Genomic DNA, 26,942 nt, shown 5'->3' on the forward strand with positions numbered 1-26,942 from the left:
TTTAAACCCATTTTCCTGTAGAGCTGCTGTCCACATGCACCCAAATGTTTCCTGCTGCAAGAAGACATGTTCACCGCAGTGTACAGTAAACAAGGTGCTGCTGCAACAACCACATCTCAGAAAATGCTTCTGGTAATAGGAGGAGAAAAGAAAAACAGGGTAGAAACAAAACTGATAGGCTGGAGTCCCAGTACTCAAGTTCAAAGTAAAACTACAGATTGTCTTCTGGATTCTTGCATTATTTGTTGTTGTTTTTATTTCCTTTTATCTGTTTTTTTATCATCAAAATAAGAAACTGATAAATTGCTAAATACTTTAATTCCTCATAATTTCCAGGATAGTTCCTAGGGAAAAAAACCATGTCATTTAGCAGTAATTATATATTATATAGTGACAGTGTTCAATTGTCTTCCAATTCATTGATTATAATTAACTTTTACACCAGCATCACGTCTTTTAGTCAGTGCACAGCAGCTCAACTAAACATGCAGAAGTTTAAAATCTACAGGCAAGTATGCAATTCAAAATATACAAAAAATAACGTTTCTAATTTTTGCTTGTCAAATCCAAAATTAAGGACATATATGCAATATCAAACAAAGGTTTGGCCCTAAATCAAATGTTGTGTCTTGTTTGTTAGGTGTATCTTTATTGTCACAGTTGAAAACTGGTTTTCTTCCTCTTGCTATTAAGGTTGGGAGATTTAAAATGATCGAGGAGGAAAAAAGATTGTTTAAGCTGCGTAATTTAGGTGAAGTGGAAAGTGAGTTTTATTTTCTTTTTGTGCCGTACAAATTATGATGATTTGAGAAAGTTAACTTTCCATGAAATTGTTTGAAAAAAAACCTGAAGTATTCTGGTGCACAGGTGGGCAGAAATTGTAATGCTTGTTTAATTTAGATGTTTAGGTCCAAACATTTGTTTTAAAAGCCTGGAAGAGGTGGCAAGACTAAATATAATACTGCGGGGGTTTTGCCAGTGATTTATGAATTATTTTGTAGAGAATGAAGGCCTGATGATTTAATTGTGAAATAATAATGACAAATCAATATTTAATTGGGATGATAAATGGAGCCCTTTTTCAAATAGATTTTTCTGGAATGTATGTATGTATGTACATGTACATATATGTACATACATACTGTACATGTATGTGAATTAAGGTTGTGAAGGGGTGTGGTGGAGGTTTCTTTTGGGCTGGGTCACAGACTAGGTGGTGTGTGTGTGTGTGTGTGTGTGTGTGTGTGTGTGTGTGTGTGTGTGTGTAGGGGGAGGGTCTGTAAAAGTTGATCTTTGCTGTAAGGTGGAATTAGTTTGGGGTGAGCTGTGGGGCAAGTAAGGGGAGATGTTGTGTGTTAAGATGCCAAGTTTAGTGGTTCAGGTTTCACTGGGTGAAATTACAGGGTGTGGGTAGGCCGAGGTGACACGTTAATTTCTGCAGGTGTGGCACCGAGGCAGGGAAGGGTGGAGGTTATTGTGACTTTGAGAAATGGTTAACTAAATTGACAGAGTAAGGTGGATCAATCCAGCAGACCTATTTATTGTTGTGTCATTACATCACATTCATTTTGACTAAAGCAACTGTCAACGAACACGAACACGAGCTCAATGACATCAAAATGGAGTTGCATCCTGTTTTGAGCTGTCGCTAGTGGTTCTTTGCCGCAAGTGTTTTTTTTTTTTTAATTTTGAGGAAAATATTGGTGGCATTTAGAGCTACAGCCCAATAATGCATGCTGGTTTATTTATGCTTAAACTTTCACATGCATTCCCACCAGCCTTAATCATCCGATTCAACAGCCTGGAATATTCTTTGGTTTAATGGGAAGCCACGCCGATACAAAACACTAGCCACGAGAAACAACCGACAAAATAAACAACCTTGACAAAACTAATTTAAGTGTGATGTTTTCTAGGATGTATCCTGCAAGTCTGTGGAAACATGTTCATATTTAAAAGGAAGCAAATGTTTTTTTTCTGAATCTAGCCATGTAGGATCTATCCCTTATATTTCCAGCAACACTGACTGTGTGCACACATCACCGGGGGTAATGTAAAGGCGTGTGGCCCCGTCGACAAACAACACAATTAAAAAACTAATAAAGACAAACACAAGCTGGGTGATGATGCTCAGATCCAGCAGAAGCTCAAAGAGTTTAAAAGGTGCAGTGTCTTGTTAAAAGTGTCAAGCCCAATTAGACAAGTTGGCCTCGTTTCTTAAATGCTAAGCTGTGATCACATGTTAGCCTATGTGAGTGTGTCGTGTGCACTGTGTTTACTGTGTTAGTGGTCCAAGCGAGAGAATGCACAGTGAGATTAAAAGGTGTGCAGGCAGGTTAAAGGATAAGATTACAGCCCTGCAGACATTATGGCTAATCTCCCTGTGGGAGAGTATGCATGCCCTGCATAAGCAACGTCTGGGTGTGTTTATGCACGTTTGTGTATGTCCAAGGGCAGACTCACGTCTTGGTCTCGTTGGCCTCCTTCTGCATGATGTCCAGGATCATACGACAGGCAGAGGAGCAGCCGTCAGGAGTTGAGTGGATGGTGATGGGCTTTTCTGCTGCACCTGCATTTTCCTTCCGATGAATGTCCACCCTGAGAGAGGGAGAGACAGACAGACAGACAGAGAGATGAACACAACATAAAGAAGGACAGAATCAGAGGCGAGAGAACAAAGTAATACTACATTTGTCATAATTGTGTATTACAGATCGAAAGCGTGCAGGAAAAAAAATGAAGGTACTAAAAAGATAAACACAAAGATAACAATTCAAGGTATTGAAAAGCAGAGAAACTATTTCAGAATTGTATGGTGTTTCATGCTATCTTGCATCATATCTCAGACAACTGGTCTTCAAATGCAAGTCTGGATACATAATTAATTCAAACTTCAATAAAATAGAGCAGGGCTGTTTGAGAAGTTTATAAAACAGGAAAGAGAAGAAAAACAGCAGGAACCAGGCAAGATCATCAGAGTAAGCTTACTTGGACTGTGTCTGTTTAGTGACATTCTTGATGGTGAGGCCCTCCTTGCCGATAATGGCTCCTACAAACTGAGTAGGCACGAGCATACGCAGGGGGAAGTCGTGTTGTCTGGTGCGCAGAGTGCCGAAGTCTCCTGAGGGCCCGGGCTGAGAGGCGCCCTGGTCCCGGGACGACCGACCCCCGCGCCGCGTGCGGGGAGCCTGGTCAGGTGGAGCAGCATCCATGTCCACAATATATGACACCTTTAAAGAATAGTCCTCGAACTGGTGTCCTGTTAACTTCTCAATGGCTCTGGAAGTGGGTGGAACAGGAGGTGTGAGCCAATTACAATGAAATGATACATCTAATTGTCAATAAAATCAATTGTATTTGTCAATACAAGGAATTAATAATATCTCAGTATAGAGGCTCTGTGGTATTTCTTGAGTGAGAGTTTGCAAAAGTTATTTACTAAGATTTAAACGTTAAAAAACTGAGATATAGTATATCTTAAAGCTACATTGTGTAAGAATTTCTCCCATCTAGCGGTGACATTGTATATGACAACCAACTGAATATTACTTTCTAGCCCTTCCAATTCCAAGCGCATATCAACTCCTAGGGTGGCCGAACCCGAAATTAGCTCTTAGTATGTCCATTGTTTACACGCTGCTATTCTAGCCACTCCAATTGGTCTTGTTGCTTTGCCTGTCGCGTTGTCGTTTTAATTCTCTTTTTTGCTTCCCTGGTGAGTAATCTCCCCCTGGCATCCGTTACGGTGCCACTGAGTTTAAAAGCGCGAAAGCCGGAGGTATATCCCTCTTTGGCTAATGTATTTTAAAGAAGGCGCTACATGGCTGCCATCATTCGAGCTACTCGTTAGTATGTATTCTGAATGATTCTAAATGGCAGATTCTACGCTTACGAGAATACGTTGATTAGTTGGTGGAAGTAATTACACATGAATGAGCACATATTTGTGAAAGAACAAAGGGGGTTTTGCTAAGAATCAATTAAAAAAATTACACAATGTAGGTTTAAGATATATTAATTGCTTTAAAACTATGTTTGTACATGATGCTACCTCCTTCCAAGCATTGGTTGTGTACGTAATAAATTAACACTAAGCATCTGTAAGATGCACATGAACAATCAGGACAGTACATCATTACAAAGGTAAGGGAAGTAACATCAGCAGCACACTGAACAAATGACAGCAATGGTGGAAAGGTTTACGAAATATTTCCATCCACACTGAACGTCTTCACAATAGGAAAATAGATACTGTATTTTAATACAGTCATACTCCCAATTTAGTTGTTCTAACCCTTTTTAAGATTTATCCACACTAGGCAACATTTTTAAAAAAGCTCAGTTTATGCGTGAGGGCTGCCATGGAGAGGATAAAGTACATAATGTGTTTTTGGCGCTGCTGTTTTTTTCTGCGTCATCGTAACATTAACTATGTGGTAACTTTCTTGGGTGTCACCATGTTCATTTAAAGATGTGTCAAATCTGAAGTTCACAAAGAGGATATTCCTGTTTTGAGTATTGATTTAGCCCTGCTTTGACCCTTTGTGCATGTACTTTTTAATCCTCAAGGTACACACAAAGTCCACAGACAAGTAGGTGAACAATGCTGCTCATGTTGCTGCTGCTTGTCTGTGCATACAAAAAAATATATATATATATCACAAGCCTTACTCTTAGTACACGGCTGAATCAAGTCATTATTTGTGCTGCTTACTCTTTAGCTTCCTCCTTGGTTGCGTACGTAACATTCACCACTGCTGTTTCTGTATCAGTGTTCACTATGAAACGAGACAGAGAGAGAAAAAAAGCAAAAACATAAGATAGGTTTCGGGCAACATTTACACATGCACTAGCAGGTCTTTTTTGTTGCTGTAGGGGAGTCAGACACACGTCCAGGTTCCCGTGGTGACCCAAAGAGCCACTTGTCTGTGTGAATCCATTACAGCCATCACCACACTGGCTTCCCTCCAAAACCCGCTGCTGCCTCCACAGACAGAAGCTGCTAAACACAATAGCCTCTCTGCCACTTGCACAATAACGGATTAAAGTTTGACATGACAGCCTAAACAAAGCAAGTAATCTGTGATAAAGCAAACAACAGGGGCACACCTTGGGAAGATTTGTGGTCTTGCACTGCTGCTCAGAGCAGAGCTAACACTGCCACAGTTAGGAGTTCGATTCCCGCTGGGACTAGGGGTGCAACAGATCACAAATCTCACGGTTCAGATCAGCTCACAGGTTTGAGTCACGGATTGGATCAATTTTCGGATCAGCACAAAAAAAGGGGAAATTTAAATGATTTATTAAAAATGTAATGTAATAACTTAAAACAATAATAACTTATTTCACCAGTACATTTTTGTCAAACGACAAAAACAGATGAGGAAAGGGTATTTTACAATAACTTTGAATGCACCACGAGGTTTACCAGTTTCAAATAAACGCACCATTTAGTCCCGTCTGTTTTATTTTTCCGACAACAGCAGTGACCAAGTGATAGTTTGTATCATATATTAGCACCGGATTTTAACATGTGCCGTTTACGTGAACAGAAAATTGCGTTGCCTGTATCTTTTCACGGCAACCCTCCATAAAGTTTTATCAGCGACAGTAAAATGTATTTCATACTATTATTATGGTTAAACTTTGCAATTAATCCGCAGTTCACAAGCATTCCAAACCATGAGTGTTGATCCATATAGACAACGGATTAACTATGGTCCGTTACACCACTATAGCTGGGACCACACCATTGTACAGCAATGACGAAACAAGCTCAATATGAGTCCATTTATTAATTGATTGCGAAAAATGTATTTGTAATTATTTTGATTATCACTTAATGATTTAAATTATTATTATTTTTTTGTTTCAGCTTCTCAATTATTAGAATGTTTTGCTTTTTGTTATATTCCGTTTATCATATTCTTTAATATGATAAACGGAATATCTTTAGGTTTTGGACTGTTCCGACAAAATGAGCAACAGAATTACATTTTATAGACCAAACAAATAATATAAATATAAGAGAAAACAATCGCCAGATTAATTGGTAATAAATAAATGTTAGTTGCCGCCCTAAAGTAAAGGACATAACAAAAACACGCCCCTCAGCGTCTTATATCAGCGCACAACTTTAACCGACGCACACACAGACAGGATGAAGCTCTGCATTCACACAAAATCCAGCAATGCCCCACCTTCCCGCAGAGGTGTGTGTGTGTGTGTGTGTGTGTGTGTGTGTGTGTGTGTGTGTGTGTGTGTGTGTGTGTTTTTATTTGTGCTTTAGAGCGTAACCGCCATGAAATAATCAGAAAATAGTGCATTATTCCCGATTCACTGGTCTGTTCTGCACTCCCTCTCTTCATTCACTCTCTTACTCGCTTGATCACCGCTCTCTCTCTCTCTCTCTCTCTCTCTCTCTCTCTGGCTTGTTGAGCCGGCGAGAAGGGAACAAATTTGAAGTCTGTGTGTTTACAAACAGTAAACGATACTTACTAGATATTATACCTTTAATGAGAGCGACAGTGAAAGAGATAGCAAGAGAAAAAGAAACACAACATGTCTTAGTGATGGACCTCTGTCAGAAGAGACAATGGCATCTCTGCTTTGTCAATGAAGGATCTGTTTGTGTAACCGCTAAATGTCAAAATTATGAGTCAACAAAGAAGCCACGGCTCTTTGATAGTGAGAACTGATGACAAAGCCTGCTGACAAAACATCCACTGCTGATTTTTTAGATAGCTTAGAAAATATGCATGTGAGTCAATTTGCCAGTATCATAGAAATAGTGAAACAAGGTTTTTTTAGAAAAAAATAAAACTTTCAAACCTGCGATTGCGCTGCAGACAGCAGGTTTGGAAGGGTTAAAAAACAGTGAGAGTGCCCAGCTGGCTTAAAGAGGGTGAGTGGGCAGAACCTGGCATGAGGCCCGGCCCCAGCACTCACAGCCAGCTCTCCCCCGCCACGCCTGCCCTGCCCTGCCCCGCCACGGGCAGCCTTCACTGTGCCACACAAGAACATGGGACTCATCCAAAACCTTACCCCGTAACCAGAGCGCACAGACACGGGCAGAGAAAAAATGACAGGCAGACAGGAAGTCGGACAGAGACACAGAGAGCGACTTAAGATGGGGACAGACACTAAAGCAAGCAAGCTGGCTCTCTGGAAGCTTTGATCACACACTGCTACCAAGCAACTCTGACGCTCGGAGAACCGGACTAAAGAAGAAGGAAGAGGAGGAAATGCTCGCTGGTATAGTACAGATGAAGTGGGTTGTTTTTACGGCAGCATCTGGGAAACTCTGAGTGGAGTAATTTCTCTGCTGGGTTGTCTTTTAGCACCTGTCATGACTACAGTGGATGATAGTTGGTCTTGGCTGCTTTGACGCACAGAGAGACACCGTGTGTGTGTGTGTGTGTGTGTGTGTGTGTGTGTGTGTGTGTGTGTGTGTGTGTGTGTGTGTGTGTGTGTGTGTGTGTGTGTGTGTGTGTGTGTGCGAACGTCTACTACTCGAGCATGTGTGTAAAGACAGCAAAAGGTTCGCAAAGCTGCATACCCTGCACGTACGCGCACGCACACGCACACACACACACACACACACACACACACACACACACACATAGTGCGTCTCACTATCTTTGTGGGGACCCGTCATTGACATAATGCATTCCCTAGCCCCTTACCCTAACTTTAACCATCACAACTAAATGCCTAACCTTAACCCTTACCCTCACCATAACCTAATTCTAACCCTAATCCTAAAACCAAGTCTTAACCCTCAAACTTAATGTTGTGGGGTCCAGGATTTTGGCCCCACAAAGCTGTCCGGACCCCACAGTCCGGACCCCCCAGTATACTGTATTCTGGTTTTTGGACGCCATGAATGTAGTTAAACGAGAACACACACACACACACACACACACACACACATACTCCATCAGACTGTGCAAAAGCCTCACCACAGGCGCCTACAGTGTCCTCCCCCATTACCATGATGCACCTACCCAAAACAGACGCACAAGCAAACAGGCATAAACACACACACATACGGACACATTACTACTGGACATCTGCCATGTCTGCCCACTTCAATCCATAAGCTGGGTCTAAAGGGACCAGTGGCAATACACAGTGCTTTTATAGAAGCTGCATGTAATTCAAACGCTGCTCTCTCTGGGTCAAACGTTTGTGTAAGATACACACGCACACAGACAGACAAGATGATAAAGGCTGATTTATATGCAAAGATGGGTTATGTTTAGATAATGGGTGTGTGGGATAATGGTAACGAGGAAGTTAAGTCAGACAGGGAGACTTGACTCACTGGGAGGTCTGTGTGTTCGTGTGTTGCTAAATAGACACATGTGCATTAAACAGTTGGAACCAGATGATGATGATGATGATGAGATGTGCAGAAAACACGGCGAGGAATAGCTCTGTACCTTGTTCCACGTTTTCTACAGTACCATACTGAGCTAGAAGGCCGTCCAAAACCTGAGGGAGAAATGAGAGCGTGGTTAGAGACAACTACGGACACTGATGCAAAAACACACATGGATACCCACACACACACACACACACACACACACACACACACACACACACATTTTTGACTAGCTGGTTAGTAAATCTTTTAGAAAATTGGTTGTTGTTGCGAAGAACTTGGAAAATGCTTTTTAAAGGTATAATCTGTCATCTAAATGTAAAGTTCAGAGCACAAGATTCTAAATTTGCCTACTACCTCCTAAAATGAGTGACAGATGTTTTAATACATGGACAATACACAAAACTATATTTAAATGATTAATGTTTTCATGTACTGTTAAAAGGTTGTTTACATTAGTAATCTAATGTTGCAATGTTTTATTCTGTTATATTTCAAATATTGAGCTATAATAAAGACCACAAAAATGATATTAAAAATGACAAATTAGATAGTTTAATTCTCCTTTTATTTATCACTGCATGTACACACGGAGACACTCACACAGTAAAAAACAACTTGAACCCCAGCAAGGTTATAGATGTTGACACACATACACAGTGTCATCCCCACAGTAACAAACACGACGTAAATATAAACACACATGCACACAAAATACAGAAATACAGCATTAAAGCTGGTGCTTCAACTGGACATCACACACACACACACACACACACACACACACACACACACGCACACACGCACACACAGAAAAACAACTGACCTCCCACTGTAGATGAGGGGGAATGTTCCGGATCTGGATCTTCCGACTCCTATAGAGATGAGAGACACAGACGGAGTGGATTTAACAGACCTGAACCACACACTCACACATTTGAAAGTTACAGTCATCTGTTGTGTTAACAGGAAAGCCAAATTTCACTCATGTATACAATACACACATCCAACAGCTGAGAAGCAGAGACGTTTTGTGATGAGGGCAGAAATGCAGAGTCAGAGCTGTACTGGGTATAATCTAACAGTAACTTTGTAAATGCCCACAGCTCATTAGACAGTATCACAAATTAAAGGACTGCCGTAGAGCTGCTGAAGGAAATCTAGGTGTGTAGGTGGAGACATTTATTAGACAGCAGCTACTGACTCTCAATGCTATTCTCACTACTCTCACTGCGAGACGTGGATATGACACCAAAAAACGTGGGAAAAAAACACATGAAAAGCAAGTTTCAATGAAAATGGTTGTAATCTGACAACAAGAATGATGAAACATAATTTGGTAAATCAAAACCCATTTGATTAGAGATTATAACAGAAACAAATGCCCATTCGTAATTTAACAATTAAACAAAGTTGTTTTTATTCGAGACTGGTCCCTCAAAGAAGACAGTAACACAATTAAAGTAGAAGTCTTACAATTTACAGATACTGTACATCAAAAAGTGCCAAAAATGAATTTAACTTGGAAAACTAGTGCTGACAATTCTGCATGAAAAATAATCATCTGGAGATGAAGATTGTGTTTTTAGGCGAGAACAAAAGAAAGAAAAGTGCACTCAGTAGAGTGCAGATCTCTGCCAGGTGTCACCCTCTCCCCTTCCAAAGAAAGAAAAGACAATCTCAATCAATTTTCACTACCGGCTGCCATACAGTCAAGATGGCGGCAAAGATGTATTCATCTTGTATCATGCCTAACTTTAGTGGTTAAAAACACAGTAAGTGCCGAATTAATCTGCAGATTGTCTGATTCAAAATGAGACCAAACCTTTCTATGGATATCAGTCTTTGAGCCACAATAATGGCCAAAATGTGGCTTGCAACAGACCTTTTGACTGAAGCAGTTGTTGATCACTTGCGGCCCTTACCGGCCTGTTAAGAAGAATGAGGAGTCAGCAGTCAATGACGGTATAAAACAGAGCAGTCAATAAAATAGGCTTTTCAAAAATTGTGAATAACCGCAGCCACGAAAGGTCCTTGAGCAAAAACGTTGAGGCTGATGGTTCCAGTAGTATGCAAGATTAGCTATGGGCAGACAGATACACACATGCACACGTACACACATAACTTGTGCCTGGAGGGGATACAAAATACAATATACCAACAAATAAACACAATTTTAATTTATTCCATGAAAATGTATCACTTTTGTTTTTAATTCACATTCATTTCCATTTTTATCCTAATTGTTCTGTTACTTGTCAACTTTGTGAATTTGATTTATGATTAACAACAAAAATTATCAAACTCTGAGTCTGGTGTGAATGAGCTTGGTTTAACTACATCTTTTAGTTCTTTATCAATTTTCTGTCAGTCAAAGAAGACAGAAAGATTGACGTTCAAATAGGACAGCATCCCTCTCTGCCCGGTCGTTTTGGGATCAGAGCTTTCACACAGGCTTCCACTCCCCCTCCGACCTCCAGTCAGCGTGTCAGCTCAAACAGCACAGCCACATAAACCGCCCGGTGACCACAGGCTGTTAACAACTGCATTAACGTTAGAGAGTCCAGCTCCGCATGAGAGCTGCTGATTTAAAAAGCAGAGAGGCTGGCGGAGAAAAAGCCACACCGCTGAGCAACCGCATCCCAAAAAAAATCATTTAAGGACAATTAGGAGCCATTACCGAGAGTGGGGAACGAAGAGGCACAGAGATAAAGTGGAGGAAGTAAGGTAATAAGAAGCGATAACAAGAGGTGGATCAAAGTTTAGGAGGATTCTCCACGGGAGAGATAAATGCAAAGATGCAAGCATATAATACACACACACACACACACACATATAGCTCTTTTCTGCATCATCGCTCTGCCTTGAATGCATGTGTTCACACACATTTCTTCATCTAGGTTTGGCATCTTTCTCTCCAAAAACGTCTCCCTGCAAAAAGGTCAGAATTTCCGGTCAACAGCGAGGAGAAGGCGAGAGGAACGAGCCGGCAGCTGGACATGAATGAATGACTCTTTCTGATTGTGCTGCTTGAGGAAGAAAAAAAAAGAAGAGGATACAGCAACACATGGGGTTTACAACAGCCCTCTTCGCTTCTCTCCTCATCTATCCATCTGAACTTTAAGCACTTTTTGTTAAAATATTGAGGAGTAACTGAATAGACTGCTATTATGGATTATGAGGTAAGCGATCACAAGCAATGGAAAATGTAAACATTTTCCAACTTGCATACACATACACAACAGCTGTAACGATTCACTTTCATAAATGAAACAACAGAAAAAATAACTTATGTTTGGGTTTTCCTCTGCCATGTGCCTCCTACCACAGAAACAGAGGACACAAAAGCATAGAAAACAAAAAACAAAAACTGACAATTCCCAGCGTGTCCTACCACACGGTGGCCTGCAAGCTTTCTGTCACTGATGGTGGTTTAAAGCGAGTGGCTCGATGAAAGATCTCTCTTGGCAACTGCTATCCAAACAAGGGTAAACCGATAAAAATCACCCTGTACCACTACTAAAAACACATCACCTTTTTCAACGTAGTAAACAACCTTGTGCCGTCCAAAAGCAGGCAGTGGCTGAAAAGCTTTTTAGACCCACTCCAAACCCCAAAACAGCTCCAAACGCTGGCATCCCAGAGCTGCCCAATATGGAAACTAAAAGCTCCTTTCATTCAGCGTTGTCTGCTTAAATAGCCCCATAGACTCTGAAGGCCCAGCTCACTATTATGTTTTTGCTAATTGATTTGCCAACTGTAACCCTGATGTAATGTTAGACTAGATGACGCTGAACTGCAGCACAGTGATGCCGTCCTCTGTGCTCTTTAAAAGTTAATAAGCACATAAGCAGATTCGCTGTCAGGTGAGGCGAACTCCTGGAGGACAGATATAACTGTAACTATACTACTATAACTGGCTTTCTTTATCAATATTGTCCCACTATGTTACATCAGCAGGACTTCTTTTTCTTTACTTTTCTCTGTAGCTTGTACATGTTTTGAAGGCCACTCGCTTGTCTGTCATCCTGAAATATGCATAGCTCCCTGAATGGACATCTCTCGGAAAAAGTGACTCCCGACAGTTCTTCTTCAAGGTCTCATTTTCAGCATGCCTGTGGCCGCTGGCTGACCATAAGATCACTGCTTTCTGTCAGTCTGTCTGTCTCCAGGGTAGGGAGAGGCCCACGATATAAGCCACCCTGCAACATATACTATTGTCTGTTTGCAGTGTTTATGTCTAGCTACAGACATTAACTGCATGTCCTCAGGTTATATGTGTTTTGCTTATAATCAGGGAATAACCCAGTGATATTGTATGAAGCAGCAGGCTTCTGCTAATATCTGTTTGTTTGCATTTAAGGTGAACCCAGCGCTCTTTTCAGCTACTCCTTTCAGTCCAAAATGAGCCGCAGTAGAAGATACAGACTGAAGTCAATGGTTACTTAATGTTTGTTGAATGTGACCAAGCTGTCTGCTGTTGGTTTGGAGCAGTCTGCCAAGAGAAAAAAGCCTCTCAATTTCAGCCTTTAAATATCTGAGGGTGGCCATGTTCATTTGAAAAGCTAATATTTACTGCACCCACCTGCACGAGGTAAGAACACGTGTCTGCGAACACGCATGCATACTAATTCACACACATGCATGCGGAGCAGTCAAAGGAATTTGAAGAGGGCGGACAGAGGGGTGACAAATGAGGGTATTCATCCCTTGCTAGAGATTTGCAGTGTTCCTAAAGATGAACACCTGATCATCAAAAACCCTGTGTGAATTATACATTTAAAATCTTTTTTTCTAACCTTTTGTTTCCTGCAGTGGTTTTATCCCTTGCCGTGTTTCCTTTTCTTTCAACATTTAACGCTTTTGTGTCTCTGGACCGAAGAGACTTAGCTGGCTTGATGAGATCACTTGGTTGTAACTAAGTGTAACGAACTGTAAGAGCTGCAACAATTAATTTTGTTCTATTAGTTGATAATTGATTAATCGTTGAAGTCAAAATTCAAGGCAAAGGTCTCAAATGTGAGATTTGTTGCTTTTCTTGGCAAAATGAATGTTTTGGGGTTTGAATTGTTAATCGGCTAAAACAAAACATTTGATGACGCCCCTTTGGGTTCTAGGATATTGTGAAGGCCTTTTTTCATTCTTTCTTTAATGCCTGATAGTTCAAACAATTAATTAAAAAAAATGAACAGCAGATTAATCGAAAACTAGTATAATCGTCAGCCTTGTGGTAAGGAATAATGAACTCTATGTGCAGATGGCCTGACAGAATTAGCAACTTTTTAAAATGTTTTTGTTATATCCTAGAGAAAAGAGTTTTGAATCATTTTCACATCAGCTCCAACTGGAGTCCACCTGACATGAGTCATTGGGCTGCATGTAGACAGAGATGACTGAATAAACAGCATGTCTGTCTTTGAAATGAAATTCTCTTTGGTGGAAGCTAAATAAAGTGGTCAAGACGAAACAGCTAAGGACAGTCTGGGAATCAATTCCACCACAAATGATAGACATAAAACATAACACAATCTAAAATATAGGATGCATTTACAAAATACTGTGAGTCAAAGGTTTTGGGAGAAATGATCTATTAAATCTAGACTATAAACGACCACATATGACAAGTTGTTATCACGTGACCTACGCTTGTCCAGCAGCGGAAGACGTATTAAGATATTTTTGCCAAGTATAAAAATACACTTTGCAACTAAAAGTCCTGCATTTAAAGTCTTATTAGGTAAACGTGCAGAATTATTAGCTGCAAAATGTTCATTCAATTCTCCAAATCCCCGATTCGATTACATTTTCAATTCTAAGGTCACGGTTCGATTCGATTCTCGATTCTTCGATTCTGTCAATTGGAAATTTGACAATTTGTCCGACAATCCTGAGGGCAGACTCTGGGGTTCAAAAGGCTCCATTACCTTGTACCTCAAGTTATGGCTCCGTAGCAGACATTTTTGTAAAAAATAGGCTAACGATTGTGTCATAACCACGTGACTTACTGTCGCATAGTAGAGGAATTACCATATAGTACAGGAGAAGCTCGCAGGCAGTTTTGACTTACATTCGCTGTTTAAGTTTAATTACTAATGTTAACTAGCATTTTAGTAGCAATAATTAGCCTGTGCCCATGTTATCTCCTTACATATATATACCTACACTCTCCGTCTCTGTAATGTTGGGAATGATTGAGATTTCTCTTGGCACAGCTACCAGAAGACTTACAACTTTCAGACAGGTTGCTCACGTCACAGCTACGTCTTAGAGCTCAGTTGGAGGCTGCGCAGCTATCACCGGAAAAGTGCTTCTAATATCCTTCACTGGTCTCCGTCCAGAGCAAGGGGATCTGTTGGTCCAGTTTATATACTGACTATGATTAGGCAATGGTTATGGTTGAAGATGGGCGCAGCGCTGCCTTGAATGCTTAGTTGGGGGCTTAAAACACCATTGAGCCAGCTCAGCAGCTGAGCAGACCGATAGCAAAGAGGGCGACTTGGCGGACAGTAGTCTGTTAATTTGTTGCTCTCTCTAATATAACCAATATGCTGCTCTGTTTAGGCTACAAAACGTGCATGCAGGCTGAAATTCAGTCGGTTCTGTTGGGATAAAGCTATAAGCAGAAAGAATATCGCTAGATGCTAGGCTAATGTGCAATGGTAAACACACAGAATGTGGTACACGCACATAGCAGAGCTTGCAAACTGTGGCTTTTTTGTCGACAATGCGAACGTTGTCAACATAACTCACTGGAAATCCACACTTCAGTGAAAGAGGAGGGGACCAAGTTCTGTCGATGGGTCTCCAGCATCTGCAGTTGCCATGCTATCTTTTGATTTGATTTGATTTAATTGTATAAAAAAATGACATAAACATGAAAAGACATCTAATACAATCGAGGATAAAAACACAATAAAGTCCAGGACTTATTTCCATTGTGGTCCTCAACACATCAGGACAAGACAAGACACGTACAGAGTGTGTGATGAAAATCGACATGACATAAAAACATTTTTCTTAAATAAATAAAAATATAAACGATAATTTGCCTTTTGACTGGCTCTAGCTAAGTTACAGGAGGTTGACTGACTCGCAGCACTTCAACACGTTTGTTTTTTTCCGCTTGACAAGCTAACCGGACGTGACATGGGGGCGTGGCAGTATCGACGATTCTATTTTTTTATTCACTATTCAAGATTGTGACTTAATTTCGATCGATTTCAATTTTAAATCAAAATAATTACTCCCTTAATCTTGAGCTAAGTGATGACACCTATGCCAGCTCCATTCACTGATGAAGACCATGAGATGTGAATGTGGTTAAAAGTAGAGAAAGGCTCATAAATTAACGTTTGAGTTTGGATTATTTTGTTCCAGATTGATACTAGAGATACTAGAGTGATTTTAAAGGTTTCTATTTCATATTATGTAAGAGATTGTTGAATTGATTCAATTGCTGTTAAATTAAATAGTGTGATAAAAGACATATGCAGATAAATAACGGGTTTCTTCTAACGTCTCTTAGACAGTCAGAATGATGATTGCATAATGGTTATTCAATTTGCCATAAACTCAATGTACTTTGTTCTTTAAAAGCCCTCCAAAAAGTTAAAAGAAACCCACAAGAGTGAATGATTAAACATTTCATTCTCTGCTCAAGAATTCAGTCTAATAAGGCCTTTAAAAGCCTTGTTTACTTTTCCCTCCCAGCTCTGTGTAGATGCCCATGCTGTCAGAGATCGGCTCACAAGGCGTGCTGTCCTGTGCCCAGCAGGGAGGCTCTCTCTCTCTAGAACAGTGTTCCCAACCACCGGTCCGCGGATCGCTACCGGTCTGTGGTTCATTTGGTACTGGGCCGCACAGAAAAAAATAAATAAGATTTTTTCGATTTAATTGATTATCAGTCTGAAAGATGTTTTATTTTGAAAAATGACGGGATTCTCTCCCGTCTCTTGCGCGTCTCTTCCTCTTGACACGTCACATGATATTTACTGCACAATGAAGCCCACAAACTTGCTAAAACATAATTAAAGAAACATCTCTGCAGAGCTTTTTTGCTCAGGGGAAAAGGCCCGCAGAGGAGGAGACAGAAGAGGAGCCTACAACTTCAAAGAAAAAGAAATTTAACAGACAATACCAGGAGTCCTACTTAAAATAAAGATTTATCGCAACTTATTCGGAACATGGAGACCAAGCACCCCAATTTTCTGCCGTGACAGCAATCAAAACAAAATCACGGAATAAACTGGACATAAGGAACGCACTTCGGGTGTCACTGTCTCCCGTTACCCCCAGATGGGACCATTTGGTTGCACAGAAACAAGCACAGGGCTCCCACTGATACATCGTTAAGGTAAATTGTGTTTTTCATGCATTTTACATTTGTTTTCATATTAAATATATTATTAGATATTTGTTTCCATGCTGGTTGTGTCATTTTATTTTGTTGTGTTTATCCGCCACACGTTGAAAACCGGTCCATGGCACAAAAAAGGTTGGGGACTGCTGCTCTAGACAAATAAAAAGACATCCTAAATAGTTCAGTCCACCAGCACTGTCCAGAGCACACTACCTCACAAACACTTGCACACACAGTCACCTCTACTAGAATCCTCACACCATATTGTTTCGACATCAAATTTGTTTTCCTCCATTTAACTGTTATTTTCCTTTCTCCTGTGTCCATTTAGCTGTCAACGCTCTCACCGTCTCTGATTAAAAACTGCCTCGCCGTTGTTACACACCAATATTTGTTACCTAATGCTTAACAAAATGATTCATTCCTTGTGATAAAACGGTGAGCTATATCACCAGATGTGTTATGCCAGAAAAAAAACAGAAATCTTTATTTTTCAACCCCTCTCCCTTGTGAAACGTGTTGTGTTTCAGCTGAAAGCCACGCTTGATAATAATAATAATAATAATATATAATAATACATTTTATTTAAAGGCACCTTTCTCGGCACTCAACGACACCTGATGACACAACAGACAGATGAAGTCCACATCAGTCCAGAAACAGTCCAATGCAAGACTTTATATTGCACACAAGATAATTGATGACTTCCAAAATGAAAGATGATCTGGCCTTCATCACAGCCCTACATACCATACAGATAAAATAGGAAATGAAAACCTCTGCAGTCATAAATCACACTGTAGGCATGTGATAATGCACCTATTACATGGTCATATTACAGTCCAGTGATATGAACTGTCTAAGCAACACTAATGTGTCTGTTTCTTTTATGTGTAGCGGTCCAACGTTTCAATGCTGAGTGCAGCATAATGTGATCATCTGACAATCAGCTACATTTACAGCTATATGTGCATGTATCTGAGCTCTTACATCATCAGTATTGTAGAAATGTAAAGCTCTAAGCTGATGAATGCTCTGTTCTTATTCCTTTACATCTTGCTGCAACTAGCACTGATAAAAAGGTCAATTTATACCCAGTGTAGAAGTGAAACAGCACTATCTTATATGGGTCAGTTTTGGTGGGTTGGTCAAAGTGTCTGGTGGTCCTTGTACACCAACTGCAGACTCGTTTAATCTGAATTAACCCAATTTCTAGCTTTGATCCTTAAGCTCTTAAGCGCCTAAATGCCCTGAAATCTTAGAGAGGAAGCAACAAGTCAACAATATTCACGAGACCCTTCTGTGTGGAAGATGTCTCTTTGCTCCTCTTTTCAAACTCTGGCAGCGCTCCCAGTGTCCCGCTCCCTGTTGCTGGATTAAGTTGGAGCTCAGGCCATTTCTGTGTAGTGCTCCTAAGCACTTCTCTAAGGCCCATCCAATTGTTGTGGAACAGAGATAACAGGATTTGTATGAGAGAAGTATCTATGCATTGTTGTTTACCTTCAGCCACAAGGATGTGTTCCTATTTGTCCTCCAGAAGGACAAACAAACCCAACCTACAACTTGTTAGAAGTTAGTCTGAGTAATACATGACATTTTCTTTTAAGGACATTTCCTTCTAATTAATACCAAATTACTCTTTTCTGGAAGATTCTTGAGATGATTAGGATATTTTTCTGACATTAAGGACATCTGGAAGTATAGATAGATGGTGTATTCATTATGTTTTAAATTACTCTATTAGAAGATCATGACTGAAACTGAGATTAAAGTTCATTCTTGACCTTAAAAACAGTGGCTTGCAAAGCAATATCAGCTGCTAAGACTCAACATTTTATTCAACATTAGTGAAAGGTCTGCCTGTCATGAAGTTACCAACCTTTAACCATGTTTACCTGAAGGATTGCATACAACTTGTCAGGGCAGTTGTCAGAGAAAGCAGGATTTGCTTGCTAGTGAGTCAAGTATCATTACCATTGTCATTCTTGACAAACACAAAGGCAGAGTCTAACGTTGTCTGTCTGCCATTTGGTGCTGGGCAGGTAGCGTAGAGTGAGTTTATCAGAGCTTTTTTTGCTGAAAGCAGCTGCTTCAGAGGGAAACGACACTGCCGGGAACTATGAGAGTGAACCAAAACAGTTAAGTTGTGTGCTGTAAAACCAAACCAATGAAGTGAAAGACGCCTAAACACTCTGCAGAGCTAAAGCCGACTGCGTAGTCTGGTGATAATTCTCTATGGGTTTGTCAATACATGAGACACCTTTGACTATTAATGGAGTCACTTGATCCACTGTTGAACGTACACAATACAGACTATAGCAGCTTTAACTAAGTGAATAAATAATCACTCCAATCATTACAACAACAAAGCGCCACATTGAGTTTTTTTGAGGGGGAAGGAAAACCTTCAGAGACAGTTTGTTGGAAAATTGCTTATTTCTCCTTAAATTGTAGAAATACCCCTGAGACAAAAAAATAGGCTGGTTCATCTAAAAGAATATTATATTGTTAAAGTAATAATAATTGTTTCTGGTGACAGTTTCCTTCACATTCAGTCTTATTAAATCATTTTATTCTTCTGGGCATTCATTTGCATTCATCAAGCATCTTTCCCCCCATCAAGTAAGAAAACAGTTATTCTATCTGCTCTTCGCCATTGTTCCCTAACCACATATTTTTTACACTGATACTGCAGAGTGAACAAAGCTGCCGCTCCACGGTGCTGCTAACCATCTCATCTCAGTAGTTCTCAGGTGCTTCTGTTTTCCCTCCCACCCGTTCGGCGGGTGAGGACTCATCAGAATTCAGCAGGCTTACCTGCCTGCCTGTTTCTCTTCACGCATAGGTTTTCTCTGTGGCACCGAGGCAGGGAGGCACAGGCCAGGCAGATAGACATATGCAGCTCTGATGGAAGCCACATCCTTCCTGTTGACATCTGTCTGCTTCTCACTCAGCTGCTCCGTAGAAATATGTAAATAAGGAGAGACTGCACATTGTTTCTTCACCTATCACGTGTGGTACAAGGTTCATTGACAAGGTCCATTGGCACGCAGGGAAATTTCAGGTAGATTTAATATCTTGTATCAAGTAATGATTTAGACTAGGGATTATTACAAGTGTCTCAATAGATTTTAAATGACTCAGGCGAAGTCCTTGCTCATTATCAACTATATCAATAGAAGCATTGTAGAGGGTGTTCTGATTTCCACTACACATCAGCTCAACGATATGCCATGATGTCACAAAGAAATGAAGAAAATAACTATTTACAATTAGATAAGACACATACAGACATTATCTTGGAGTGTCCAATGCAATGTGCATTCTGCAGCAGATATACAAATATTTCCAGTTCTCAGTGTAATCACTACAAATTAATTTTCATTCAGTGCTAAAATGCCACAGGGTGCCCAGCTGACACAAAACAAATTATCTCCCGTCATGCCATACTAAGCCAATGAAATTAGAACTTTAAAATTTTCCATTTGCCTATCGCTGTGTCACAATGCATTTCTATTTGATAAAATAACAGTTTGCTCTAACATGGCGACTGAAGCCCCTCCATACGGCTCTGAACACGCATCCACATATTTGAAATGAAATGAAATTTGGTGCTAAAACACATTTATGTCCCACGTTTATCTTAATTCATGTTTTGCTGAACCTTCTTCCAGCAAGGATATGACAGTAAGAAGCTCAAACATTGTAATAACAAGTCAGAACGGTATTGGATCTCATGTGTTATATTTATATTTATATATTTGTGCGTTGGAGGTTTCAAGTTAAGTTTCCCTAGGTGGGATGTCAAAAAAATCATGCTCGTACGTGCATGTTTTTAACTCCTATTTAAGGTGTGAAAACAGCCTTCTAGTGTCAAACCCTGCACACACATCATTCTACAAAGGGAAGGTCAAACATCCAAGTGAAGTAATCATTAGCAAAATATATATTTGAGGGGAGTGGGACTTTAAAAGCGGTTATCATACACACACAAGCTCGAGTAGTAGATGTGCGCAGGCACGCACACACGCACGCAGGCACGCACGCAGGCACGCACACACAGACACACACAGACACACAGACACACACACATTAAACATTATGTGCATTCCTGTGCAAAAGTCATTTCTGCCAACAATGCACAATGCAGAAAACATTCAATCTGCTGCAATTACAATGTTTACAATTCAATTTACTTGTGCTAAAACCTTTTACCTTGCCAATGAGCCACAAGCATCAACCAGAAAAAAATAAAAAAATAACAGAAAGATGATTCAAGAGGACTTGCAGAGTCATGTGCCACGCTGCTCTGTCCTGTCCTGCGCACATCAAACGCTTGCATGCCCCTCCACACTGCTACTTCGCTAACTGAGGACTCCTCTGAGTCCCCCGTCAAAAAGCACGTAGTCAGCACTGTCACTGACAGGCACGGAGCGAGCCTACAGGGACACACACACACACACACACACACACAAACTAATGTATAGCCGACTGGTGTGCCTACTCTTCTCTACATGCACACACTGATGTATTTTCTGTGTCTCTCTCTCACACACCTCAATGCTAAGAGCTACTGACAGGTGGATACCAGCTCATACTGCGGCGGTGCAGTGTGGGTCCGCTGTTAGCTGCTCCTCATGGCTGCTTCTGTTGCTTTATGTTGAGTTGTACAGCTTGCTCCTTAGGTCTCATCCTTTAATCTGGCGACCATGAGGTATTATACTGTAGTTGGAAGGCTGAGCCCGCCTGCCATAGGTGTATGTCCCAACAGGGTTAACCTGGATCAATACCGCACTCACAACACTCAACATTACGAAAGCCCTCAAACTGTTTCCCCGCCTGCATTCCTCCCTGCCTGTCTCCTGCTCGTCTACAGTCTGTCTCTCATCGTCCCTCTCTCTACCCGTCTCACTACTCCCTCCAGCTACCTCTGGAGAGCTTTACTTGTTCACACACACATGAACGCACTACCTTTTCTCTTTCCCCTCCCCCTGTATGCAGGGAAGTTCCTCACAGAGGAAAGCAACTAGCAGGGGGTGAGTGAAGAGGCCATAAAATGTCTTGTACAGTTTTTCCAGCCAGTCTGGACCCCCCACCCCCACATATGTATGAGTGCCTTGGTCTATGTTATGTGTAGTGATGTCTATATATACTGTATGTCTAAAACTGTGTTCACTATCGTTCTGTTTTCTTGTCTTTTGTTGCCAAAAATGCCATGTGATTTCTGCTGCAACCTAATTTCCCTACTGGGACAATAAACAAACTGCTACTACTAAGATTTACCCTCTGAGAAACAGAAACAAACCTGGTCAATAAACAGCATATTTGGAAACACCCCTGCCAGTCACAGCTGCTGTCACTGAGGAGTCCTCGCTCTCCAAACAGCAGCAGAACAAAGCTTTTGGAATTCTCAAACGCAGGATCGCGAACCGGTGCCAGGCCTGGAGACACTGGCTGACATGTGCTGGAGTTTAATTAAAGCTGTGTTTGCTTTTGATCATGGTGCTTCTTACAAAATCTCTCTTGTAAATTTAAGTACATTTCAAATGATCTGAAAAATAACACTTGCACTGTGCTTTTAAATTTATTGTTTTTAGATGGTTTTGGAAAATCATATTGTCATTACTCTTCTGTAGCATGTGATAGTTGTCTTAGCCGGTTTATTTTTTTAATTTATTTAAATATTTATTTTAATCTCAAACTGACTTTTACCTGTTTAGATAAAAGGAAAGTTTAATGAAAATGAAGGTAGCAATGCTTGAATTTTAACCACACAGTATTGGTTTATATATATATATATATATATATATATATATACTAAGTATTTTAGAGCTTAAACAATTCAACAATTCTGAATCAATTCATTGATTAGGTTACTGACAGAAAATTAATTGCCAACACCAGCCCCAAAGGCGCTTTTTTTTTTTTTTTTTTTTAATTTGAAACAAAAAAAACAAACCAAACATAAGCAAAAAAAAATTACTGTTGCAAAATCTGGAAACTTGAGATCAGAATTTTTTAGTAATTTATGAACACACTACATTTTAAACACCAAATTATCAATAAATGATTCAAGAAAAATAATTGGCAGTGGTAGTGAAAATTATTCTGATTGATCAGCCCTGAAATAATTAATTAAATGCCTCAACACTCGGTATGAATGTAGACACCTGGTAGTTAAGAATAATTACTGTGGAAGAATGATGAGAATCAACTACAAATGAACAGTTTATCTATTTATCAGTTTATCCTTTTGATTGAACTTAGACTTAACATAAAACAATTTAAACATCACAAAGAATTGACGCCTCTTAAAAATAAACATGCAAGTAAAGGAAAACAGAACCAGTAATAGATAAAAACAGATAAAGAGATTAAATGAACTGCAGACTAGCAGCAATTTTACACTTTCAGTGAGTAAAGACTGGTCAAGTAAATACAGTGCAGTAACTTCAATAAGCCATCAAGAGATTAACAAGGCAGTGGGATTATCTATAGGACGCACTTGTGCAGGTTGGGGGGGGGGGGTCAGCACAAACGAGTTTAAGGTTAAAATGACATCAATAGACAGTTCTAAGCATTAAAGACTGGATTATATTTACTGACTACAGAGGGTGAGAGTGGAGGGGTGCAAAAGTGAGCGTGGAAAACGTCTGTAAAAGAGCAGTTTTTATCATTTCTGGGTGACAAACTCTCTATGGGTGGATTAAAATGGATAAGGGCCTCCAATACGTTAATTACATACATACAGTAGTGCTCCTCCCAAAACCTTGAATCATTTTGTGTCACGTGAGTCGCAAGTGGCTGAAGTGGCATTATCCTTGTCAGACTTTAATCCTGCGGCCAAAATGGCTCCAAATCCTGACCTACTCTCTGAAATGAGGCAGGGGGCTTGAGAGGAAGTTGAGGATGCTTCGGATTCAGAACTATGTGCGTGTATTTGTGTGATTCAGTGACAAGTTTGGAGGCTGCCTGTATGCGTGGGAATATAATATGTTGTCTGTAATTTGTTGTTATGCAATGGTTTATTTTTGTTTATTGTTTGTCTTCCACGTTTGATTTTCTGACAAAATCCTACAGTATGTGAATGCAACAGCACACAAACACGGTAGTAAGCTTTAAAACAAACAAAACACATGTCAGGCTTTGGCTCAATATCCACAGATTAATAACAATTAGAGACAGTCTCTGTTTTGCTAGACAGGATATTCAAAGGTGCAGTCCACTAATTTGACAACTATTTCCAGCCGTACTCTGGCTTACGACTCTCCTTCACACAGAAACACCAAAACAAATCTGCAAGCATTTACAGGCCGACTGCTTTCATCATTCCTGGCAGAAAACATGCAAGGCTGGTTCCCCTCTTTAACAAACACCCTGTCTAAATTGAAGGGGCTATTAGGCTCATTCCTTAAAGGCACACACTGACTTATTGGGACTTTAGCTTATTCAGAGTTAGATAAGTCCATACATACCTTTCTCATCTTCGTGTGTGCCGTAACTCTGTCTGACGCACCCACCACTAGCCTAGCTTAGCACAGATCCTGGAGGTAACTGGCTCCATCTAGCCATCTAAATCACAACATGTAAATAGGAAAATGTTGGCGTTATTTTGTCACTTATTGGGAGCAGTAGGCTAGATGGAGCCGGTTGCCTCCAGGATCTGTGCCAAACTAGGCTAGCGGTGGGTGCGTCAGACAGAGTAACGACAAGCACGGAGATGAGAAGGGTTTGTATGGACTTATCTAACTCTGGGGGTTTACGGTGAATAAGCTCAAGTCCCAATAAGTCGGCGTGTTCCTTTAAGACAGCCACAACACAGCTGCATTGAAAAGCACTGAGTCAGTGTGAAGGCCTGGTCCATCTGAGCACAAACACAAATGATAAGATTGTTTGTCATAATCGGATCTCTGAAGAAACATCTGCAGTGGTGAGCTGCATTTCATGGACAAGGACAAGAAATGGCCAGTGTTATGAAAAGCAAATCATAGTTCAGAAATGTCTGTTACTCAGAGTCCATCTGTGTGTGTGTGTGTGTGTGTGTGTGTGTGTGTGTGTGTGTGTGTGTGTGTGTGTGTGTGTGTGTGTGTGTGTGTGTGTGTGTGTGGACCTTGATTGTGAATCATGTGCCTTGAGCATATGGATACGGCAGCTTTGATGATGTGCGGTGATGGGGAGGAAGCAGCGACACTGTAAATGCTCTACAAATGCCTGAGGTGGCCGTGCATCCATCAAAGGGTACAATAAACACAAGTCCGATTCAATTAAGACTTTTCTTCAAGTGCAGCATATTTGATGCATCATCTTCAGCGGCTCCACATCTACACCACTGTCTCGTTGACATCAAACTCGCCTTTGAAGCTTGTCATTCTATATGTCTGTAATTTATTCTCCCACAATGTCAAACGACCGGAAACAGGCCTGCCTGGAGTCACTCCTCACACCACTTAAAACAAAACCATCTCAGCAACCATCTCTGAAATGAACTGTTGCCTCCCGCTTGGGGGAATGGCAGGAAGACAGAGGCACTTACAAACACAAATATATGCAATGACATAGACACACGCACACGCACACGCACACTCACACTCACACACACACACACACACACACACACACAGAGACGTCTACTGTTGTCGAAGAATTCCACTAGTGGTAACCACGACTCTACTAAGAATAAACTGCCTGTCTCTGTTACACTATCTGATAGGGCAGCTCACATTCAGCTTACAGTACATAACATAGAGTTGTACACTATTTACACCCGCTAATGCTAACACACAGCCGGCTTCATTCTGCGCTGCCACGCTGTGCCAGGGGAGCAGTGACACTGTGAGCTGGAAGGAGGTGGTGAGAGACAAAGCACGCAATCTAGTTGGTACACATGAAATGGTACGCTGACACAAAACATGCACAAGTACGGAGGAAGATTGAGGGAAGACAAGAACCGAATTTTGCAGTGAAAAGCGATTGTGAATCTCCCTGGAGCGAGGAGGTGAACTACAGCTGCATCTTGTGGAATTCACCATTAATCACAATGAAAATCCCATGAACATGCACAGAAGGAGCATGTTAATGTTCAGTAAACGTGGAGGCAAAAGAAGCAATCTTACAAGACCCCATTAACTTTTGCAACCTGCCAAAAAGAACTCATGCATGGCTGCTTCGGCATCAAATATTTACTATCCTGGTGAGCTGAAGATGTCCGTGTTTTTGCCTTTGGGTTTTTCAACAAGATCGTGCTCTGCTATAGGGGCAGTCTTCAATTTTAATTGGATTTGTGTCAGCGTGTGCTTCATTTAACCTGACAGGGACGGGGCAATTCATCAATAAGTGTCATAATGTTGTTTGCATGTGTGAGACAGAGGCGCTGGCTGGGCAACCAGTGTGCTGCAAATGCTGCACCAAGAAGTCTATGCTAAACGCATACAGCCAATAAATCAATCAATCAGGCGGTATCCTAGCAACTTGCACGTATATTTTGTCGGTTTTATTCATGATGTTATATATCCAGTGCATTTAAAATGGTAACATAATAGCTTAAGAACCTCAGGACTGAGTACTCCTCGTGTACAGTAGAGATACCGCAGCAGCTACTGCCCCCATGGGAAACCCTGAGTATAGACTGTTTAGTGAGACACACACACGGATGAATCCTCCACAATAAAACATTCTGCGCCTCCAGGGAAATATTAGCCAGTGGTCAGCAAGACAGCAACTATTTGCAGTTTTTTTCACATTCTGTTCACTGTCCCTGTGTTTCAGCGGTTGTATGAAAATACGCTGCTGCAACTTGTCGTTTGGTGTGATACTATCAAAACTCCCATAGGTTCCCTTCCTTTCCCCTGCAACTCTATTCTTCTATTTTTGTCTTTCCATTGCTCTCTCACTATCACTCTCTCTCACATACATGCTCTGTCTTTCACTCACACTGCGACCGACTGTGTATTGGCATGTGCTGGGTCGCTTGGCAGGGAGGCAGATAGAGCCATCCTACTCTCTAGCACCTGCCTGGCCCATATTACCCTATTCAGCAAATCATAGTCAGGATCAAGCACCGCTGTGTAAAACAACAGGCTTCATGGCATATCACAATTGCCAAATACTAAACACTACTACTGCTGAAACTAAAGGACAGCCTGCAACCGCTGCCACAGTTCAGTTCTGTAAAACATAAGGGTTGCAGATGGCGAAAGT

The 26,942-nt window shown here is 40.8% G+C and overlaps 1 protein-coding gene across 3 annotated transcripts in view; it reads right to left on the reverse strand.

Annotated features, from left to right (window-relative positions):
- igf2bp2a (insulin-like growth factor 2 mRNA binding protein 2a) overlaps positions 1-26,942 on the reverse strand; it is a 46,659-nt gene that overhangs the window by 9,366 nt on the left and 10,351 nt on the right. For 2 of the 3 annotated variants that reach the window (XM_039817753.1, XM_039817754.1), the window contains exons 3-7: positions 9,213-9,261; positions 8,445-8,496; positions 4,715-4,778; positions 2,989-3,279; positions 2,464-2,598 (exon numbers count right to left, since the gene is read on the reverse strand). In XM_039817753.1, coding sequence (XP_039673687.1) covers positions 2,464-2,598; positions 2,989-3,279; positions 4,715-4,778; positions 8,445-8,496; positions 9,213-9,261 — 591 coding nt within the window. Of the gene's footprint in view, positions 1-2,463; positions 2,599-2,988; positions 3,280-4,714; positions 4,779-8,444; positions 8,497-9,212; positions 9,262-21,333; positions 21,673-26,942 lie in introns of those variants that run through there. The other variant, XM_039817755.1, reaches the window with a different exon arrangement.

The sequence above is a fragment of the Perca fluviatilis genome, chromosome 12 (assembly GCF_010015445.1).
Source record: "Perca fluviatilis chromosome 12, GENO_Pfluv_1.0, whole genome shotgun sequence".
Lineage (NCBI taxonomy): Eukaryota > Metazoa > Chordata > Actinopteri > Perciformes > Percidae > Perca > Perca fluviatilis.